At 41.5% G+C, this 19,253-nt stretch overlaps 1 protein-coding gene across 4 annotated transcripts in view; it reads right to left on the bottom strand.

Moving 5' to 3' along the window:
• Positions 1–19,253, bottom strand: part of NTN4 (netrin 4) — a 76,528-nt gene that overhangs the window by 49,363 nt on the left and 7,912 nt on the right. For 2 of the 4 annotated variants that reach the window (XM_044455544.1, XM_044455545.1), the window contains exon 1: positions 2,332–2,693. The exons of the other annotated variants lie outside the window; for them this stretch is intronic. In XM_044455544.1, the coding sequence (XP_044311479.1) occupies positions 2,332–2,386 (55 nt within the window). In that variant the 5' untranslated portion in view covers positions 2,387–2,693. Of the gene's footprint in view, positions 1–2,331; positions 2,694–19,253 lie in introns of those variants that run through there. 4 annotated transcript variants of the gene reach the window in all.

Genomic DNA, 19,253 nt, shown 5'->3' with positions numbered 1-19,253 from the left:
ATATGTTTCCCGTTAAAGTATTTTTTTCAGCCAAATTTATTTGCCTTTACAATATTTCATTATTGCCTTACAAATTGCCTGTACAACAACCATATTAAAAGCTAATAATGAGACTAAAAAGAAATATATTTAGTCACTGAAAATAGCTGAAGGACACACTGTAAATATTACATGAATTCATTTATATGGCCAGGTATTCACATATAATAATCTGCAATGCTTTTTAAGTTTCTCTGTGCAGCAGGCTGTTTTTCCCACCATTAGCTGCAGTGAATGGCTAAGCTGCTTTTACTTAGCAACAGAAATATTACTAATACACTAGTAAATCCTATTTTCTCTCTAAAACTGAAGTTGTTTCTCTCTCTCTGTACTGCCAGTAGCTAAAACTTGATTATTTAGGGTGTAGTCTTATGCATGCTTCGCTGGTTAAAAGTCCTACAATTCCCAGCATGCCCCAGCCAACCATGTTGGAAGTTGTAGAAGTTTTCTTTGTCTAAGCACTCATTGGATTGAGCCCTTAGTGATGGATACAATTTACCCAGAAGACCTTGAACAGGTGGAAAAAGCAGGTCCGGAAGCATAGATACCCATTCATGGCATAAGGGTGTGAATGAATGTAATTTTTTTTTTGCTTTGTATCTCACCTTCTCCTTCCTTGGGCCAATTCATATCAAGGAACTCATTCTTTTGTCAGAAGGGCAATGGTGCAGACTAAGGAATGGAAATTTTAAGGATCAGTCCAGGTGCACATCACATTGTAGATTTGCAATCTCTTCTCTTGTGCATGAACAATAGTAGCAGGCAGGAAAAATGTAGGCATTCCGAACACCCCCCAGAATGTAGGCATTCTGAACACTCCCCACCCCAGAGTAATGTGTATAAATGATAAGACATAAAATACAAGTGGAAATTGTTTCATTATATGCTGGGAAATAATTTTTTTCTGCAAGGTATTATCTTGCAGACAGGACCTTGTCCTTCCTAGCTCTGATGGTGTGGATGAGGGTAAGGAGAGTTAAAAGCAATGTGGCTGCAGGGAAGTTGCTTTCTTTAAATTATCTCATGTTTTAAAGACAATTCACAATGTTTCTAAATGCAAAGGGTCTGTTTCTTGATGCACTAAGGATGAAAATGCCATAAATTATTCATAGATACTATATATTTAGGAATATTAATTAAGGCATTCACTTATTTAATATCAACATGCTCAAACCTTTGCAGAAAGTAATTCAGACCTCACATGTTTTTTCTGAGTCACTATGTTAGACCAATACTTAGTCACACATTCATTTCTATCCCACCTTTTTCCTCTTGCAAGGAACCCAATGTGATTTCCACTGACTTTCTCTTCCTCTGCCTTTTATTCTCACAACCACCCTGTGAAATAGCTAGGCTGAGAGCCAATGATGGGCCGAAAGTCACCCAGAGCGCTTTCTAGCCCTATTGAAACCAGTTGGACGTCATGACTACTTTACACCCCATTGATTTCAATGGAACGACAGAATAACTAGGTTAGTGTAGCTTAGACCCAATATATTTAGTTGCTTTAAAAAAAACTTGGACATTTGATTCTGCCATTGAAAATATCAACTAGCTTCTCAGAAATACCATTATTGCTGATACTTTTGTGTTGAATGAAATGAGACTGCCCCAGTAGGGAAAGTTTATATGCCATAATTAATGTGCTAGTCCTTAAGGTGCTAAAGAGTCTGTTGCTTCCTTACTCTTTAGTTCATAGTTTTTACACTATAGATCCACATTGCAGTTTATGATGTCCATAAATTTGGTGCTTTTTGCATTTCCCAAAATCCCTGAGCCATGCGCAAAAACGGTCTGGGCTGGATATGTTTATTTAGCCAATTTTAGATGGCGGGATAAGACGTCACCCGTCTGAAGTTTGTCTGTTGCGCTGCACTTGCCTTTCTTCTGAAGTCACTGAAGAGCCATCAACTGTTTAGAAAGCGAATGTTGTTATCTCATTTACCTCGAAGGCATTTAGAAAGGGAGGTATGTGTGTGTGTGTGGGGGGGGGAGGGTTGAGAAGCGCGGTTGATCTGAGTTCAAACTAGGAGCCCGACTGCAGGTAACAAGAGACGTTTCTTTGGATTACTGTCAGGCGTCCAACCCCTGCAAGCTCTGCTCAAGGCGAGGAACGGGTCTGCGGGACGGGGCGGGGCGGGCGACATACTCCAAGTTTTCCCTGCATCTTCACTTTGGTCGCCGGGAACGGTTCCTCAAAGTAAATCCTCTTCAACTATCAGTAGACCTGCAAATAACTGAAGGAACAGCCAAGAGAGAGGAGGACAGGAAAAGAAACGCGCGCGCACCCACCTGCAGCCACGGCAGAGCAGCCCAGCAAGACAAGGTGCCAGAAGGGACTCCCCATGGTGCAGCTCCTGGGCAAAGGGCATGGAGTCCACGATCGACGGCTGCCCGCTGTATCTTGCGCCTACTGGCCGCTAAGGGCAGCGGCGAGACTCCATCGCCACACGCCCCCGCGGTGCTCCAGTCGGAGGACCTTTCGAGCCCAGGCGAGCCGCCAGTCGGATTGCGGGCATCGCCGCCGCTGCCTCCGACGCCTCTGCCCGGCCGCTGAACTGCTTTCACAGCCCTCCTCTTCGTTGACGCCCGGGAGCCCCGGCCAGGTGCATTAAGAAGAGGCGCCGACGAACTTTCTCTCCCGCCGCTCCCGGCTTGTCTCTTATGCCTGATGACAGCCCAGAGAGGGGAGTGGCGGCGGCGGCGGCGGCGGCGCGTAGTACTGCAGCAGGCGCAGCGCCTGGATAGCAGCGGCGGCGGCGGCGGCGGCAGGAAGGGCCGTGCTGGGCCGCTCCCGCCCCCGCGCCCCGAGGAGAGACGCCGGTGGCGAGGAGGAGAGGCCGCCTTTCCAGTCTCCCTGAGAGCCGCCCTCGCTCTCCTGCAGCCTCAGCCGCCTTCCGATTGCTCGGCAGTTCTGCTCTCCAGGACGACGGGGGCGGCGGAGGGAGAGGGTGGCCCCGGAGCAGCAGGCATGCCGCCGCCACACCCGCTCACAGCATTCCTGAAACCCACTGACTTTTTCCCGCTGTCACATCGCGGCACGCGAAGGTGCTTCAGACTGACAGACAGAGCCGGCCTTGGCGAAGATGGAGCCCCCTCCCTCCTTGGTGCTGGCGCTTCCCGGTCGGCTCCCTCCCCACGCTGCCTTCTCCCCAGCCTCACAATGTGATCGCTTCCCGCCACAGCTCTCCCCCTGGCGCGCCTGGCCCCTCCGCGTGCCCCACGCAAGTGTCGAGCTCCTCGGGGGGGGGGGGGTCCTGCCCCAGCGCCCTGCCGCCCGCGGGCACTTGCTGAAACGCATGATCTCTGTTGCCGCGACCCCCACCCCGGCTCAGCTCACTTTTTGCCCATATGCGCTTCATCTCCAGCGGCCCCCGGCTAATTTTGATTTTATCTTTGTTTTATTGTGTTTTGTAGTTTTAGATTGTGATGTAAGCCACTTTGGAAGGCTTCATCCTAAAAGATGGCCTGTAAATCCTTGAAACAAATCAATGTGTTGCTCCTCTTCAGCCTTATTATCCACCAGTTCATCCCAAATGCTGTTACAAAGTTATTTCATAAACTCTCATAATCTGTAAAGTACATGTCTTTAACCATTTCACACACCCATTAATTTCAGCTTCTGTAGAAGATGCTGAATTGATCCCCCATAGGTGCCATCTCTACCTGCAATGCTTTTCATATGCAACAGCTCAGTATGTGAATTGAGAAATACCCTCCACTGCAAGCTTTACTCTTTATGCTTTTATTGACAGGTAGACATTCTTCTGAGCTATGTTGGGAATTGCTGCACGCTAGAGACTATCATCTCGAATAAAGGGGTGTCTGTCATTTTGTATGCTGTTAACCTGATGTGGCACACATACATCTTGTTTATATCAAAGTGGCTCACAGTGCTCTACTGAGTTAGAAGGCTGGGAATGGGTTAGGCTGTGGTGTGGGTAAAAATTGGGCTGAGGCACCTTTCAAAAGTGGAGGATTTGCTTATGAAGGGTGCCTTCTCTCTGTATCATAGCACAGCCCATTCACCATGGTTCTCTGACTATCCACATAACATTTTGAGGGAACTTGAGGACTTGCTGTTGGGAGGAGGAGATGAGGAAATCTGCTTCCAGTAGCCCAGTTGCACACATTCAATATTGAATTAACCTGCTATCTAAAAGTAAAATCAAAAGAACTCCTTTTCAAACTTCTTTAGGGTTTTGCCATGATAAATTATGACCTTCTGATAAGAAATGAGGTACCTGATCTTTGGGAAAGGAACTATAGTGAAAGCCAACTTGTGGTTTATTGATGAAGCAGTCACTTCCTCAAACTTCATTCTACAGTTCCATGCTAAAATGACAAATCAAAAGTATCAAAAATCATAAATGTGGTAGGATACATTTCCTACATTGGTAAGTCATTTGTTGCGCATGGTGGAATCTGTATGTTTGCTTCCAATGTTTTATTTTGCATTTGTTTAGCTGTGATATGACAAGTTCACTGAATGCAACCTAAAATGAAACTACAGTAACTGCCATTCAACTTGATATTATGTTGAAATAGAAATTATTAAACTTCTATGACTGAGCCAGCTCAGCTTGGGACATTATAATCTCTCAACAGTACATGACCTGGAATTGTCAAAACCAGTAACTAATAAAGAAGAGATTAGATACGTGGTTCTGTAGCTGAAAATTCCTTTCTAGGCACAAAGTGTAAATGTTTAGACAGAATAGTCACTGGGAAGTTTAAAAAAAATAATGAAAGTTTGCACTGACCATTAGATATACAGAAAATATCACCATAGTTTCATTTCTAGTTAGAGCACTGAAGACAATCGGCAAATGCTAAATAATTATAATCATACAGGTGTTTATGAGAGGGCCTAACACTCAAAGAAGCAATAGCCATGAGATTATGATAACTGTTTATAGTCACAGTGATCATATTTTGGAAGCTATTTTAATACACTGGCAAAAGGTAGAAATTTCCAGAGGGGTGTCCTTGTTTTCTGTTGCAGCAGAAACAACACAGAAGCTTGTGGTATCTTAAAGAGCAACACATTTTAATAAAGATGGTTCTAAAGAGGCACAATAGGCAAGGGTACAGGTATAAAATCATACAGATGATATCATTGATGTTTGAAGGGGCTGTGTTTTCAGAAAATATCCATACCTATCCTCTTTTACTGGTGCATGAATTGAGAACAGGGTTGGCAAGATTGAAATCAAACGTTTTACCGTACCATCCAATGAAAGCGCCTGTAACCCTTCAAACTTGGTGGATTAACAAGCATCCAAATGAAGGCAGAAGGAATGCAGAGGCAAGGATTGTTGCTACACTTCTATCCTGCAAGAGACACAGTCAATTTCAGCTGTCTATGCCTTTTGCCCCTGCTTGCCAGAAAGACAGGCTGAGACACTGCTGGGATTCCTCATATTCTGGCAGTCTCTCACTCCTCCTCCCAATGCCTCCCACCTGCTCCAAAGTCATGCTTGCAATTTTGGAGCTGCAGTCATTGTGGAAAGAACGGTACCAGCTGCACTTCACAGACTGGAAGGAGGTTACTGCATACTCTGAGTCACAGCTCCCATCTTTCTGAGGTCAGAGCTGGGACTCCAACCAATCCAATGGCCATCTACACAATGTCTAGGGCCAAAGGGTTGTGTCTTGAATAAATTATGCATTTTACCACATTTTCATCACATTCATGCATTCAGGCTCATTCAAAGGAAAGGAAAATAAAAAAGACACTTGGCTTTTGCAGATTACTAAAGGCAAGGCAGAATTGCCGTATTATCCCACACCCAAGCTGAGATAATATAATTGAGGAGAACTGGTAGGCTGAAGAAAGGTCACCCCCCCCCCCCCCCGGCTTTCCCCTGAAAATGTGCACAAGCAGTTCCACTCTCCAGGCAGCAACAGGAGTGCAGGGCAAGGAAGTGGATGACAGCTGCTGAAACACTCACTTGGGTAACTGTCATCCCCACTCTCCAGTGTCTCCATGGGGTCCCCTGGGAGGTACCTGAGGACTCCTGCTGGATCTGATCATTGGTTCAGCACAGCTGGGGTTCTCAGGATACTGTAAACTTGGGGTGGCTATATAGTGACCCCGGGCTTAAAGTGGTGCTGGAAGCCACACACAGTGTTCAATTCTGACAGTTGTGTAAGTTTGCTTGAAGGGTTTGCTTTGCTGTATTAAATTCCAATTTTATCTATTCTAACCTATGCAAAGCTGGGTTCATGTCTGTCACAATCAGAATGTAACTTAGAAACAAAGCTACTGTGATCCCCATCACAAAAGAAATATTTTTCTTTGATGCTAACATCTGCTAAAGGGTTCCATTGGAAATTCTCTTGATCTTCTGGTTAATGAAATATTACTTTTACTTCATTGTTTAAATGTGACAAGAAAGACACATGTTATAAAATATGTTAACAGACATTAAAAAATTAGTTGTCTTGCTGACAAACACCTATATGGAATAGGCAGCTTTGGCCTAGAGGCTGCATGTGACAGGATTGTGGGGGGCAGGGGGGGGGGACACACTGTTGTCCAGTGTATACCTCCTGCAAGGAACACTTCTGTGAAGAAGCATTTTGCAGCACCATCCTTGTTCATGTGTGGGAAGACTATTTGAGATGCGTATCTCTAATCAGAGATTAGATCACTAGCAGTCACCCTTGCAGTACAGCATGAGTTCCACTGTTGATAATGAACTCCAAATATTTCCACCCAAGCACATTTCTTCTCCTGTTAAGCCACTAATATTGCTACCATATAATTAGTTCAATTGTTGGAAGACACTACAGCTGTTTGTAATTCAGAATAAACAAATAAATAAACAAGCATAGACATACATTTATATTTACAAGAGTTGAGGAGGATCCAGCTAGGGAAATCCTGGTATCTCATGGTGGGGACTTTTTTCTAATTTCCAACCCACATTTATCCATGAACAGGTTAAATGGATTTGTTCTTTGTCTTCAGGTTATCCTTTTTCTTAGGAAAACCCTTCCTCCATATTTGGGTGCAGTGGAATAAAATCCTCTCTTCTCTCTTTGTTGCAAGGCTAAATAAGTCTACCTTTATCCTTCCATATAAGATATATTCTCCATTCCAGCAATTATTCCAAGCTGCTTTGTACAAGTTGGAACTGAACATCATAGACTCCTGAATTCAGCATATCGATTTTTCTTAGGAAAGGCTGCAACTATTTCACATTATTAGCTTGTTTTCCATGTGTGTGCATGTGTATGCCAAATAAGAATAAATAACCACATGCTAACTAGTGAAGACTGACAGTTTTAATGTCAGTTGGATGGTATATCCACTTCAGGATTTGGTCTCACTTTTAATGAGCTATCCATGGTGCTGAATCATCTTCCCCCCACCCTAGGTTTTGGCACCATGGATAGCTCCTTCAACAATCAGACTGAAACCGAGAGTGCATACACCACACCACTGGCATTGATCACCATTCCTGGTAACTTGTACAGTGACTTTCTGAAATTAACTCTTAGTAAAGTTCCAGTGGAACCTGATCTTCCGAAAGAATTCAGCATATATTTGGCTGTTTCTCCCCGCCTTGGATGAAAATATTCCTTTGGGTGTCAGGTGAAAACCTTTTTATTTTCCCATCATGTTAATGCCTAGATGATTTTAACTGGGGTTTTATCATCTTAGTTGTTGGATGCTGTGCTGTTTTGTTTATCTTACTCATTTTTCATTGTAAGTTGTCCTGGAACGCTAGGGGTGGATGGATTAGAAAAGCTTTTAATAACTAACTAAATAATAGACTTCTGAAAACTCTTGTTTATTTTGCTAGAAAATGTTTTTACCTAGGATCATTCACTGTGATGGCTTATGTATTTCCCCAAATGTACGGTTCAACTTGCTTTCTTGAGTCATTTGGAAATGCTTGCTCAGCATGTACCTGTTCTTTGACTGCGCCACATTATGATCAGGACTGTTTCAGTTAATCTGGAGCAGAGACTGGCAGCTCAGGGTTTTTGAGGATAACTGGGTAAGGCAATGAGCCACTCTCATTTCTACCACTACATGTTTTTTTGACAGGCACAGAGCCAATGAACAAATAATGACATCCCCCTCCTCCTCCTCCTCCTCATCATCAACACTGGGCCAGGTCAAAAGGCAGCTATACAAGCTGGTTGCAGTAGGAAAGAGAAGGAGTAAGTCAATGGAACTCTGTTGGAGCATGGGCCTTTGGCAGGTGCCCAACCATGCCCACCCTTGATACTGGCCCTGGGAAAAGGAATATGGACAGTCCAATGGCATGAATGTCAAATTGATCAGGTGGGCCTTTTGGTGTCTTCTGTGTCCGTGGCTCTGTCAAATTAGACATACAAGCATCCCAGGCAGCGTTCAACAGCTATCCAGCACTGTTCTGTGTGGAGTTGAGAATGCATGCATCTTTGAAACAGGGAGCAAAAACCATCTTCCTCAAGAGTCTTTGAAAACATTTATTTTCTCTTTAGTGAAGTTGATTGGATAGTATAATTTAGGTGCCTAGTTTTAATCCCACTAAAGGTAAGATTCATCCAGAGTTGAGCTGGAGCCAAAGTAAATGCTGAAGGGTTCAAACCTATACTCCAGGTAGCTGCTCAGGAGATTTGCTTGTTTGCTTGCTTGTTTTATGGTATTTTTTGCCACCCTACAACATAAATTCACTTGGGTTGTTTTAGGATCCGTCAGGGAAATCAAGTTAAGATGGAGGCAAGCATTTTAACCCTCCAAGTGTCTTTCAAAAATGCCACACAGAATGCTTCTGAGGCTCTCCCCAGGGCTCAAGCTGAAGCAGGCCTTGAATCACACATAAAAGTTGAGCTGGACAACTCACTGAGGATACAAGAGTGGCAGAGAAGGATGCCTCCTTCACTACCATCACAGTGTGCTTATGGTCTATGAAAGTGCTCTTGAAAGTGCTGCTGTGCTGTTGCCTGCTCCACAGTGGCTCCCACCTGCATGTGGTGGAACAGGCTGACATCATGGAGCTCTCCCTGCTGACTAGGTGCAGACTGGGTTCTTCTGTGCCAAGCTGATCTCTGAGCACTGCTGGTATGCCACTCCATGACAGCTGGGAATAACAGTATCACCACAGACCCTGGCGGTATAGCTGATGGATTCATTTATGGGGCACAGCAGTCATGCTTTTGCTTTCTTCTCAACTTTTGAGTTGAGGTTTTATAGGATTCCTGACTATAAGTGACACTGGTGTTAGGCTGATGTGTGTTCACCTTATTGGAATCTATGGTGTCTAAAATAGAGAAACTTGCCTTCTTTTTGGAAACAACCGTTGGACTGGAATAGTTCATTTACTTTTTCATTAGGTTGATTTGCACTATAAGCATTTTTTTTCTCGAGGAAAATGTGAAAAATAAGGTTTATTTTTTAACTACCAGGCTGTTCAAAGATCACTTTTTAATATATTGTCACCTGTATAAGTATGCAACATTTGTGTTATATTTTAACTGGATGTCTTTGCATGGGGTTCAGTTATTCAGATTCTTTTAGCTCCTTGGAGAAACATCACGTGTTTTTTACTTTTTTTCAGGTAAGGTCTTTGTTACTTTCTTCTTGAGCTTGTAATTCACTCCCATATTAGGAAATAATATGATACAAGGGAAACATTGCTATCTAATGCTAGAATAAGTAGAGAAGTAGACTTGTTATCCTGACCCTAAACCATTTCTTGGTATTTTATTGTAATGAGACATATGTTCAACTCCAAGAAGAGTGGCTAGAACCTGACTATAAGGCAAAATGAGATAACTGGAAGCTTTTAGCTTGCAGTATTTTGGAATGGAAGTAATTATGGCTGCAAATGTCATTGTCTAGGGAGTCCTAGGATTAACTGAAGTTCCAGCTTTAAGGTCCTGTGAGCTTGGTGCTGGGAGACCCCTCTCTACCCTGCTCTCTTTGCAACCAGTGCAAAAAAACCCATGCTTCCTGAGTCCCAGCCCTGCACTATACCACACTACCTCTAGCCGAATCGAACAATTAATTTTTCTAGGTAAGAATGCTTCATGCTGGACTACAGTATTGAACTTAAAATTACTGGAAGTCAATTGTCAATAGTGTTGAAACAATGCTAATAAAGACCAAAAATTAAAAGAGGAGGAAAATGCTTTTTTGATGTTGGAAATAAATGGAGAGGCACATGTGTTATATGGAATCTCAGGAATTACACATCATGGTCATGGTCCTCTAATATATATTAATATTGATCAGTAAGCAACACAGAACTGGTTCATATGAATATGTTTGGGTCCCTAACCAATGTGCTAAAAAGTGCAGGAACCATCAAACTGAGCCAGTTTGAAACTAGGCCTTGAATGAAACAACCCATGAATTATCAGGGGGATATGGGAGACAGAAGGGGCATAGCCTGCGGCATGCCACTTATTTGAGCTTTTAATCAACAAAATGTGATCAGTCTGTTTGTAGGTTGTTGAGCATGATGCGTGAACCCACGGTACTGGGTTGATTAACAAGTAAACAACCAGGCAGTTAACCCAACAATAAACAGTGGGTTGTTTAAAACTTGGGATGTCATTACATGCGAACCAGATCAGTGTTACTTTTAGACCTAAGGCTATATGAATTACACCACATGTAGTGGGAAAAATAAGACAGCCGAATTTATTTGATGAAATTTTACCTAAAATAATGTTATATGATTGCTAACACATTTTGAGCAAGTGATATTGACACTCTAAAGCAAGACTAACTGGCTAAGGAACAAGTAAAAAAAACAAACAAACAAGAATAGAGTAATCTAAACAGAAGAGACTTCTTCAAAACTTCAGGAATTATTCATGATTGTCCATTAGTGAGAGAAAGTGACATCTAGTGTCAGTTAGGAGAGTGAACAGGCCAATATTCAGAGAACAATTTTAAAAATAAAATGACACAAGCAGTATCCAATTTGGGACTAGTACAAATATAAATTCCTTTGCACTAACATAAGCAACCTGTAGCACAATGCCAACAGAATTTACTGGCAGGATGGGTTTTCTGGCAAAATATGTTGCTCCACCAAATGCTGTTGGTTTTGTACCCGAGGTTGCCTACCCCAGCACACCATAGATTATGTTAGTGGGAGTGCTAAACTGGATATTGATCCATTACATTAGAAGTTTATTCTGAATCTAAACCCTTTGTATCAATTTCATAAATAATATTTGCCCATAGTTTTTGCTTGTTGCCCATATTGTTATGAACTACTTAGATTTCAAGTTTTTAGGCAATGTAAAATTAGTATTTATAAATATACCTCATTTGCAATGTACCTCATTTGCAAACACTTCTTTCTAATTAGGGTGGTAACCCACAAAAAGATTAGACAATGTATTTAATGCAAGCCCATCTACACCCAGGCATGTTCAGCTTTAGTTTAGAATGCCAGGATATACAGTTTTGGAACGCTGGAGCTTTGAAATATATGATTCAGTATGATTCTTCCTATAATTCTGCCCAAAATTAAAACTTGTTGTAAAATGCACCTGCATTTTTAAGAAGAATAAGATCGACTTCCATTTAACAGGCCCTTAACTGCTGTCCTGATAGAGAACACTTGAAATGCTTATAAGAATATGAAAAATATAGGCATGTTTGCTAACCAAAACACTCATTTCATACATTTAAATGGCACCTCAGAACAAAGGAATTCTATTGGCATAGATATGTCTAAGAGAAGAATGCTTAGAATTCCTTTACTGTTCATTATGAGGGCAACTACCTTGTTTCCTTGCCAATTTTGCTAGTGATGTTTGGGTCGGATACAATCCATGGGACAACTCAGAATACTTACCCTTGAGGAATTTTGCTTTGGATTCTTCATTACTGCTAGGATGGTGAAGCAATAATAATTTAGGAGACCTTGAGAAGCAGCTGGTGATTTCTGTTTTCTTTGTGACATTATTTCCTCATTGCTTGAATGTTAAGGTCCAAGAAAAAGTTGATGGAGATACAATTTCCTACTCATCATACTTTCATAAACATCTCAGCATTATTTGATCTTGTTAACAGAGCCCTCAGGCTATTGGGCAGTATAAACATGTAATAAATAAATTTGCAAGGGAAGGATTGTAGTTCAAGGATAAAGATGACAGTCTGCACATTGAAGCCTCAGTCTTTGATTCCTCCAGGAAGATGTGCTTCAGTGGTAAGAGAGACAGGGAGAGCCATGCACAGACACATGGAGAGCTACTAGCAGTCTGAGATCATATGGCTCTAGGTGGGAAAGGCCTAAGTCAGGAAATGCAGGACCAGGTCTTCTCTATATGATCCAATGCTTAACTTGCACTTTACTGAGGCTTCTGCTTTTGCATTCTTTGTGAAATTAAGATCATATCTTTTCCACGTGTTTCTCCCCATACAGCTTTTCTTGCTTTGCCTTTCAATATCTCTATTACGCTACTACAAAGCAATGCTCCAGCACAGTGAAACTGTGAAAATACCTGAGTTTCTCATTCTGCTTTACTCTGCTATCTTCAGAAAATACTACATGTCCTCACACTAAAATACATAAATGAGTGAATAAATTGCAGAAATGGTTGCAAAACATGAGAGAGTCCCTGAAAGAAGATGGTATTATGCAAAGTGCCCACACACTAAATGCTGGACAACGTAGCATGTGGCAACACTGTTAAATTCTCTTTGGGCATCACACAGAAGCTGTGGGAGGAGAGGCAAAAGATTTCTCACTTCTGTATAATGTGATTATGCATTGGGCATTTTAAAATATAACACACTCCTGTTTAATACTAAGTCTGGTACACAGAAGCAGCTTATGAACAGATAAAATTGTTCCTGGCTGTTCCACTTTAAATGGTAGGAGAAGAAACGCAATGGGAAAATGTTTCCCTATGGAAAAAGGATCTTTGTGTATCTAAAACTATTATGTCGGAGGGAAAAGTAGCTTTTCTCCTTGGCATCTAATTTTCTATGTGCAAAGAAGGAGCTTTTAAAGCGACACATAGAGAAGCACTGAATTATGTAATAACCCCACCTGCAATTTAAACTGGTGCTGTCAAGGAACTGGTTTTGCTGCTACCTGAGTGAAATATGCCCCGTTCTGTCAAATATAGGAGTGACACTGTGTGCTAGACCAGGAGCACTCCTGCTGATGCCCATGTGGCCACTTCTTGGCAGTCAGACATAGCTGTCTATGACAATACAATGTCTATCAAATACAGGGACCATATAGACAGCAGTTCCCATCACCCTTCACCACAGGCTGATGGGAGCTGCAGTCCCAGCGACATCTGGGGGTGTACACAATCCCGTCTTTTCAACATGATAGAAATTGGACCTTGCAGAGTCAACTGCTGCCTGAGAAACAGTCCAGCTGTACTTTACATTGCACATTGGCACAAACCCCATATTCTCCAGTGCATAATTCCTGGAAAATCTAATTTATCTGATTGAAGATAACACTGGAGATGATTTCCCTGTGTTCTCCTATGTTTACTTTCCAGTATTTGACCTCTAAAACTGATGGGAGTTTTTCCATTAATATCAGTGGGTATTTCTCATAGGCTATTTAAAGTCTAGCTAAAATTAAAAGCATGAGTCATTTCTAATTTGTCTTGTTATATAGCTTCTGGGTACTTATTATCATACCTGATGGAATGGAGAGAACCAGTGGGATGCAATTATCTGTGGATATAAACTCCATAGGAAGGGCAAGGAAGGGCAATCTGGAGGAGGTGCTGTCCTGTATGTCGAAGAAGGCATATTTTTGAGGAGACTGGAATGCCTAAAAGGGGCGGACTCCTCTACAGAATCCCAGCAGATGACTCTAACAAGCTCCAAAGCTAATTTAGTACTAGGAACATGCTGTCATTCCCCATACCAGAATGCTCAATGTGATCTTGAGAAGGAAAATGAATTGGGTACACCTCCAAATGAGGAAATGTTGTGATAATGGGTGGCTGGATAAACGAATTATGAAGCGGTTAAATTTCTCAATGCTCTAAATGACTACACACTAAAATGATCAGAAGAGAGGTAACCCTGGATTTAATCTTCAAAGGTCCAAGTAAGAGATGTAAATGTTGTTGAACCAATTGGAAATAGTGACTACATTGCCATCAGAGTTAAAAAATATTGAAGGGGAAAATTGCAAGGAAGTCCAGTGCATTCATATTTGACTTCAAAAATAGAAAATTAACAAAAAGTTGAAAGAGGTCAAATCCCTTCAAAATGTTTGGAGGCTACTCAGCTAGAATATCTTCCAGAGTAGCAAAGGTAGAAACCAGAGGTCACAGTTCTATGGTGCAACTCATTTAGAACAGTCTGTACAGTTCTTGTCACTGCACCTAAAAATATTGTAGAGTTGGGAGATGGAGAAAAAGGCAACTAATATGACGAAAAGGCTGGGGCAACTACCCTATGAGGGAAAGTTGCAACTTTGAGCTTTGAGAAAAGTTGAGTAAAGGGAAATTTATTAGGAAAATAATAAAAATTTTAAAATAATGTACAAATTATGCATGGTGTTGGACAAGGTGGACAGGGAAACATTTTTATTCCTCCTTTATAATACTAGTGAAAGGTAAAGGTAAACGTTTCCCCTTGACATTATGTCCAGTCATGCCTGACTCTTGGGGGCGGTGCTCATCTCCACTTCCTAGCTGAGAGAGCCAGCGTTTGTCTGCAGACAGTCTCCGTGGTCATGTGGCCGGCATGACTAAATACTGAAGTGCACGGAACGCTGTTACCTGCCCACCGAAGTGGTACCTTTTTATCTACTCGCATTTGCATGCTTTTGAACTTCGGTGGTACCTTTTTATCTACTCGCATTTGCATGCTTTCGAACTGCAAGGTTGGCAAGAGCTGGGATGGAGCAACGGGAACTCACCCTGTTGTACAGATTCGAACCAGCGACCTTTTGATCAACCAGCCCAGCAGCACAGCGGTTTAAACCACTGCACCACCTGCAGTCCCTATAATATTAGATTATAACTGGGTTATAATACTAGAACCCAGAGTTATTCCATGATGATTGATGAGAGATTCAAGACAGATAAAAGGAAGTATTTCTTCACACAGTGCATAATTAAACTATGGAATTCACTTCTACTGCTCTGGAGGTAGCTGGTTAAACTGGACTTAGTAAATGGAAGTGGGCAAGCTCTGAACTCAGGCCTTGCAACTAGCCTGGAACTTGGACTGCTTGCACTCCTGCCCTCAAAAGAACTGCTGTCTAGAGTTCAACCTGTCTAGAGTGCGTAGGACAACCAACAGACAGGAGCTGTCTTTTTTTTCTTGCCTTCTTTTTTTCCCCTTTCCTTCTATCGGTCATACGGTATTAGGTAGAAGGCGCTTTACCTCTTTATGAATATAGAGTAAGATGGGGATGCAATAGGAATATTTGCTTCTTAGTAAACATCAGGTAAGGACTTTGTACCTGTTTTACATTTCCTTGATAAATAACCTTGATAAAGTTTCCTTTTGTTTCTCTGTGTGGGTGTTAATATAAGGCCAAGGCACAGTTTCTTTGGAGTGTGCCTCAGACCCCAACAAAAGATCCTAAACTTCCAGAGGTATCTGGGAAAGCAAACACCCCCTTTTGAGGTGTACTGCTCAAGAGTACTCAGCATAACAAGATGAATCCTGATCCACCAAGGCTTATGTTCTTATACCTTATCACTTTGATGTCACTCTGGGAAATGTAGTAGGAAGGGGCAGAATATAACTGCTACAGTATTTTGCTTTCTGTACTCCCATTCTTTACCCTGAAGGCTCCCTTTTATTATCATTCTTTACAATGGTTACATAAAATTCTGGGCAACTAGGAGGTGGCTGGCATCAAGGGTAGCCATGGTTAGGCACCTGCCTAGCAAGGGCTCACTGACAAAAGTAACCTGTGGGGGCCCCTTCTCTTTGCAACCTGATTGTTCACCTGCGTCTCATTCTGGTCCAGACAGGAAGAAGAGTAGTGAGGAGGAGGAACGGTAGATTGCCTGCCTACTTGCTCATTGGTGCACTGACTGTCAAGTGAGAAGGAGTCTCAATAATGGGAAAGAACAAGAACAGCTGGTGACAATAGCAGTGAGAAGATGCTCACTGAAGCTAGGGATCCATTGAGGATGTCCTAGCCAAGAGTTGTAGAAAGCATGCAGCTGGTTGAATCAAACTGCAGGTAAATATGGAAAAACAGATACATGCACGTGCTGCTTTACACAGTGTGCAAGAGGATTTTTTTCCCAAATAGCAGAGTATGATCAAATGGGAAAGTCATCTGTGAAACAAACAGGACCGATGTCCTTTCAAAATGCCAAGCTCCGTCACTTCACCTTATCTTCACCCTAAACATTCCACTCATTTTCTCAGACTAAATTTATCTTTTTTTGAAATCCTGATGACAACTCTCTGTTGAGCTCATATATCTCCAGATGTTTAATGATCTCATCTCTTATAAATGTTTTTAAGGATGTTGCCTAAAATAATTCTAATCTTTTAAAATACAATCCAATTAAGTTTGTAGATTTCTTTTAAAAATGCTTTGCTTAAGTTTTCTTCCTTTCTAGTGTATTGCTTATTGAAATCATTGGATAATCTTTAAAATGCATACTCAATTGTCTTAATGTCCTATGTCTGTGCACTATTTGAACCTAATGCTGAGGCCAAAACTGAAAAATGGGTAAGAAATTCCACAGTGGACAATTATGAAATAAGTGGCCCAAATGGACATCTCTGCTAATCCCATGGTTTAGAAACTGTTTTATGCCTTGTGTTATTAGATGCAACATCCATTATTAAATGGGTTTTTAGCTGTGATGTACTCAATGCTTATACGGCTTACATTATTTCAGCCTTTGCTCGTTCTGTTCTCTGAAATTCTGTCTCTGCACAATCTAAACAACTTGAATATAACAACTATAAATTGAAATAGTGTAACTTTTGTTAACCACCCAGAGAGCTTCAGGCAGTTTGGCAGAAGAGCACATGTGACCAGTCCCTTCCACAGCACCTTCTGGATTCTTTTCCTGCCCAGTGGAACCATAAACCACACAAGCAGGAGAGAACTGCAGGCACAATCTTGTACAAGTTTATCCATGGCAAATGCCAGGTTTCTCCTGCTGCTGTTGCTTCTGCTAAAGCAGCAGCTAATGAACTCCTTGAAAGGGACTGTGCCAAGTGTTGGTTTTAAATGGCTATCAAAACAGGTGCTTTTTTCTGAGGTTCATTGGAAGGACTATTCAAATATTTAATTGGAAGGCTGTTGAAATCAGCAGAACCCTTTATATTGATCTCAGCAGGGATTTAATGTGTATTTCTAATCACATCACTGTTGTGACACTTTTTAAACACTGGGGTTTGGAGCAATAAAACACTGCGGCTGATGAAGGACTGGGTTTTTTGTTTTGCTTTGGCCCAATGGTTCCTCTGAGGCTTTAGTGTAACAAGCCAACTACAATCTGCAGTACTTTCTGAGAATACCAACAATGTTTCACCCAAACTGCCTGCTGGCAGCACAGTTGGAATAAGGTTTCTTTGACAGATTTTAAGCTGTGGAGGGTAAAGGAATGTCCTATTGATATAATAATATCAGGCCAAGCAGACTGCCCTGCTTGTGTGTAATCCAGTTTGAGCACAAATAACACATTATGGCTTTAGCATTATTTCCATGTGAAAGTGTCTACATTTGGCTGAGCCAAGAAAGTTATCCTGATTGACACATTTATAAATGGGTCACTTGGAATGTGCATTATAGATTCAAAGACCAGTGCAATCCACCTGGTGTTTAGGAAGGAAGGTCCTGGGAATCTGCCCACCAAAGAGGCCCTCTCCACCTCCATCACCCCTGCCTCCATAGAAACAGTGGCAGATGGTTTCAGGAGACCACACTATACTTTTCATTTTCTGTAGATTCTCATCAGTACAATGAGCTTCCCTCTTCGATCCTTTCTGTTCGGGACTGACTGCCACATTACGCTCTTGGCAGGACAAGCTCACGTTCCCTGTCCTCTGTTCTGTGATTCAGGGACTGACTTGTAGACTTCTTGCATTGCAATCAGACCTGCAGAACTAATGCCCCCATCCTAGCTGAAAACAGACCCTACAGCCTGTTAAGACGCTGCACAATATTACTTTTGTGGGCTGCTATACTTGGGTAGCAATCTGCATTTTATTTCGAGGGTAAAATTCTTGTGCTTATATTTGATCTTATTCTTCCTCCCACACCTTTCTCAGAGCAAAAGAAATGTATTTCTGTTATATTCCATTTCCCAGCCATTTATGGTAACATCTCGCAATGTCTTCCATTTCCACCCCCTTGACATAAATAGCAGCATATTTCTAATCAAAGAAAAAAAATGAGTGGAAGCATATTATGTGGCTATATAAAGAGAGCTGCTATAACAGCACTCTAAATATGCATTAGTTTTCTCATGACATAATTTGCCATAGGAAGGATCCTACAAAAGTTCGGGATACTCTAAGTAAGACCAAATATGGATCAAAATCTTTAAATTCATCGATAATCTACCTTCTAATAATTTACTTGAGACCTTTTTGTTTTGTTTTTCTAAAGCCTAGGCCTGGTCTGCCCTTTCACCAGAGAGGTCAAAATTTCCTTGGAGGTAAATAGAGCACTGACAACAATGACTCTAGCTCAATGGCATATCAGTCTTAAAAGGGACTTGCCTCTGCTCAAACTTCCAGTTCCTTGGAAAGCAATACGAAAGGGCCATTTCTGGAGGATAGTTACAGTTCACAATCCTATCAGATTATTAAGAATATATCTAAATCTACTATTGATGGTGCTATGCCATGTTGTCATCTTAAATAGCTGATTGTTATATGCTATAGTCCTGTCTAATTTCATCTAATATCATAATATTATAACTCATGACCTGAATGTTTATAATTGTAAACATTAATAACCCTAACAAAATGCCAGGCTTCTGATATTAATAAGCAAATATGTTCACAGTTTCTGTAGCTATCTATATCTGGAATTAACTGTAAGGTATGTTGTTACTAGAGCTAACAAGCTTTATGTAAACAGAATTAGACTCTGCTTGCAAAATCTTGAGTTTCACGTTATAGTCTTTAGCAAATAAATCTAATGGTTTTTCTAATTTACAGCTGGTAAGATCCCAACCAGTTAACACACTAGGAATCTATAAACACTATGTAAGTATTTCTTTGCAAAGACTTTAAAAAAGTATTCTTGAAGCTGTGTTGATTGTGGCAT

The sequence above is a fragment of the Varanus komodoensis genome, unplaced genomic scaffold (genome assembly GCF_004798865.1).
Source record: "Varanus komodoensis strain SLA01 unplaced genomic scaffold, ASM479886v1 scaffold8, whole genome shotgun sequence".
Classification (NCBI taxonomy): Eukaryota; Metazoa; Chordata; class Lepidosauria; order Squamata; family Varanidae; genus Varanus; species Varanus komodoensis.
The sequence above is the reverse complement of the archived record's forward strand: the minus strand, read 5'-3'. Positions and strand labels throughout refer to the sequence as shown.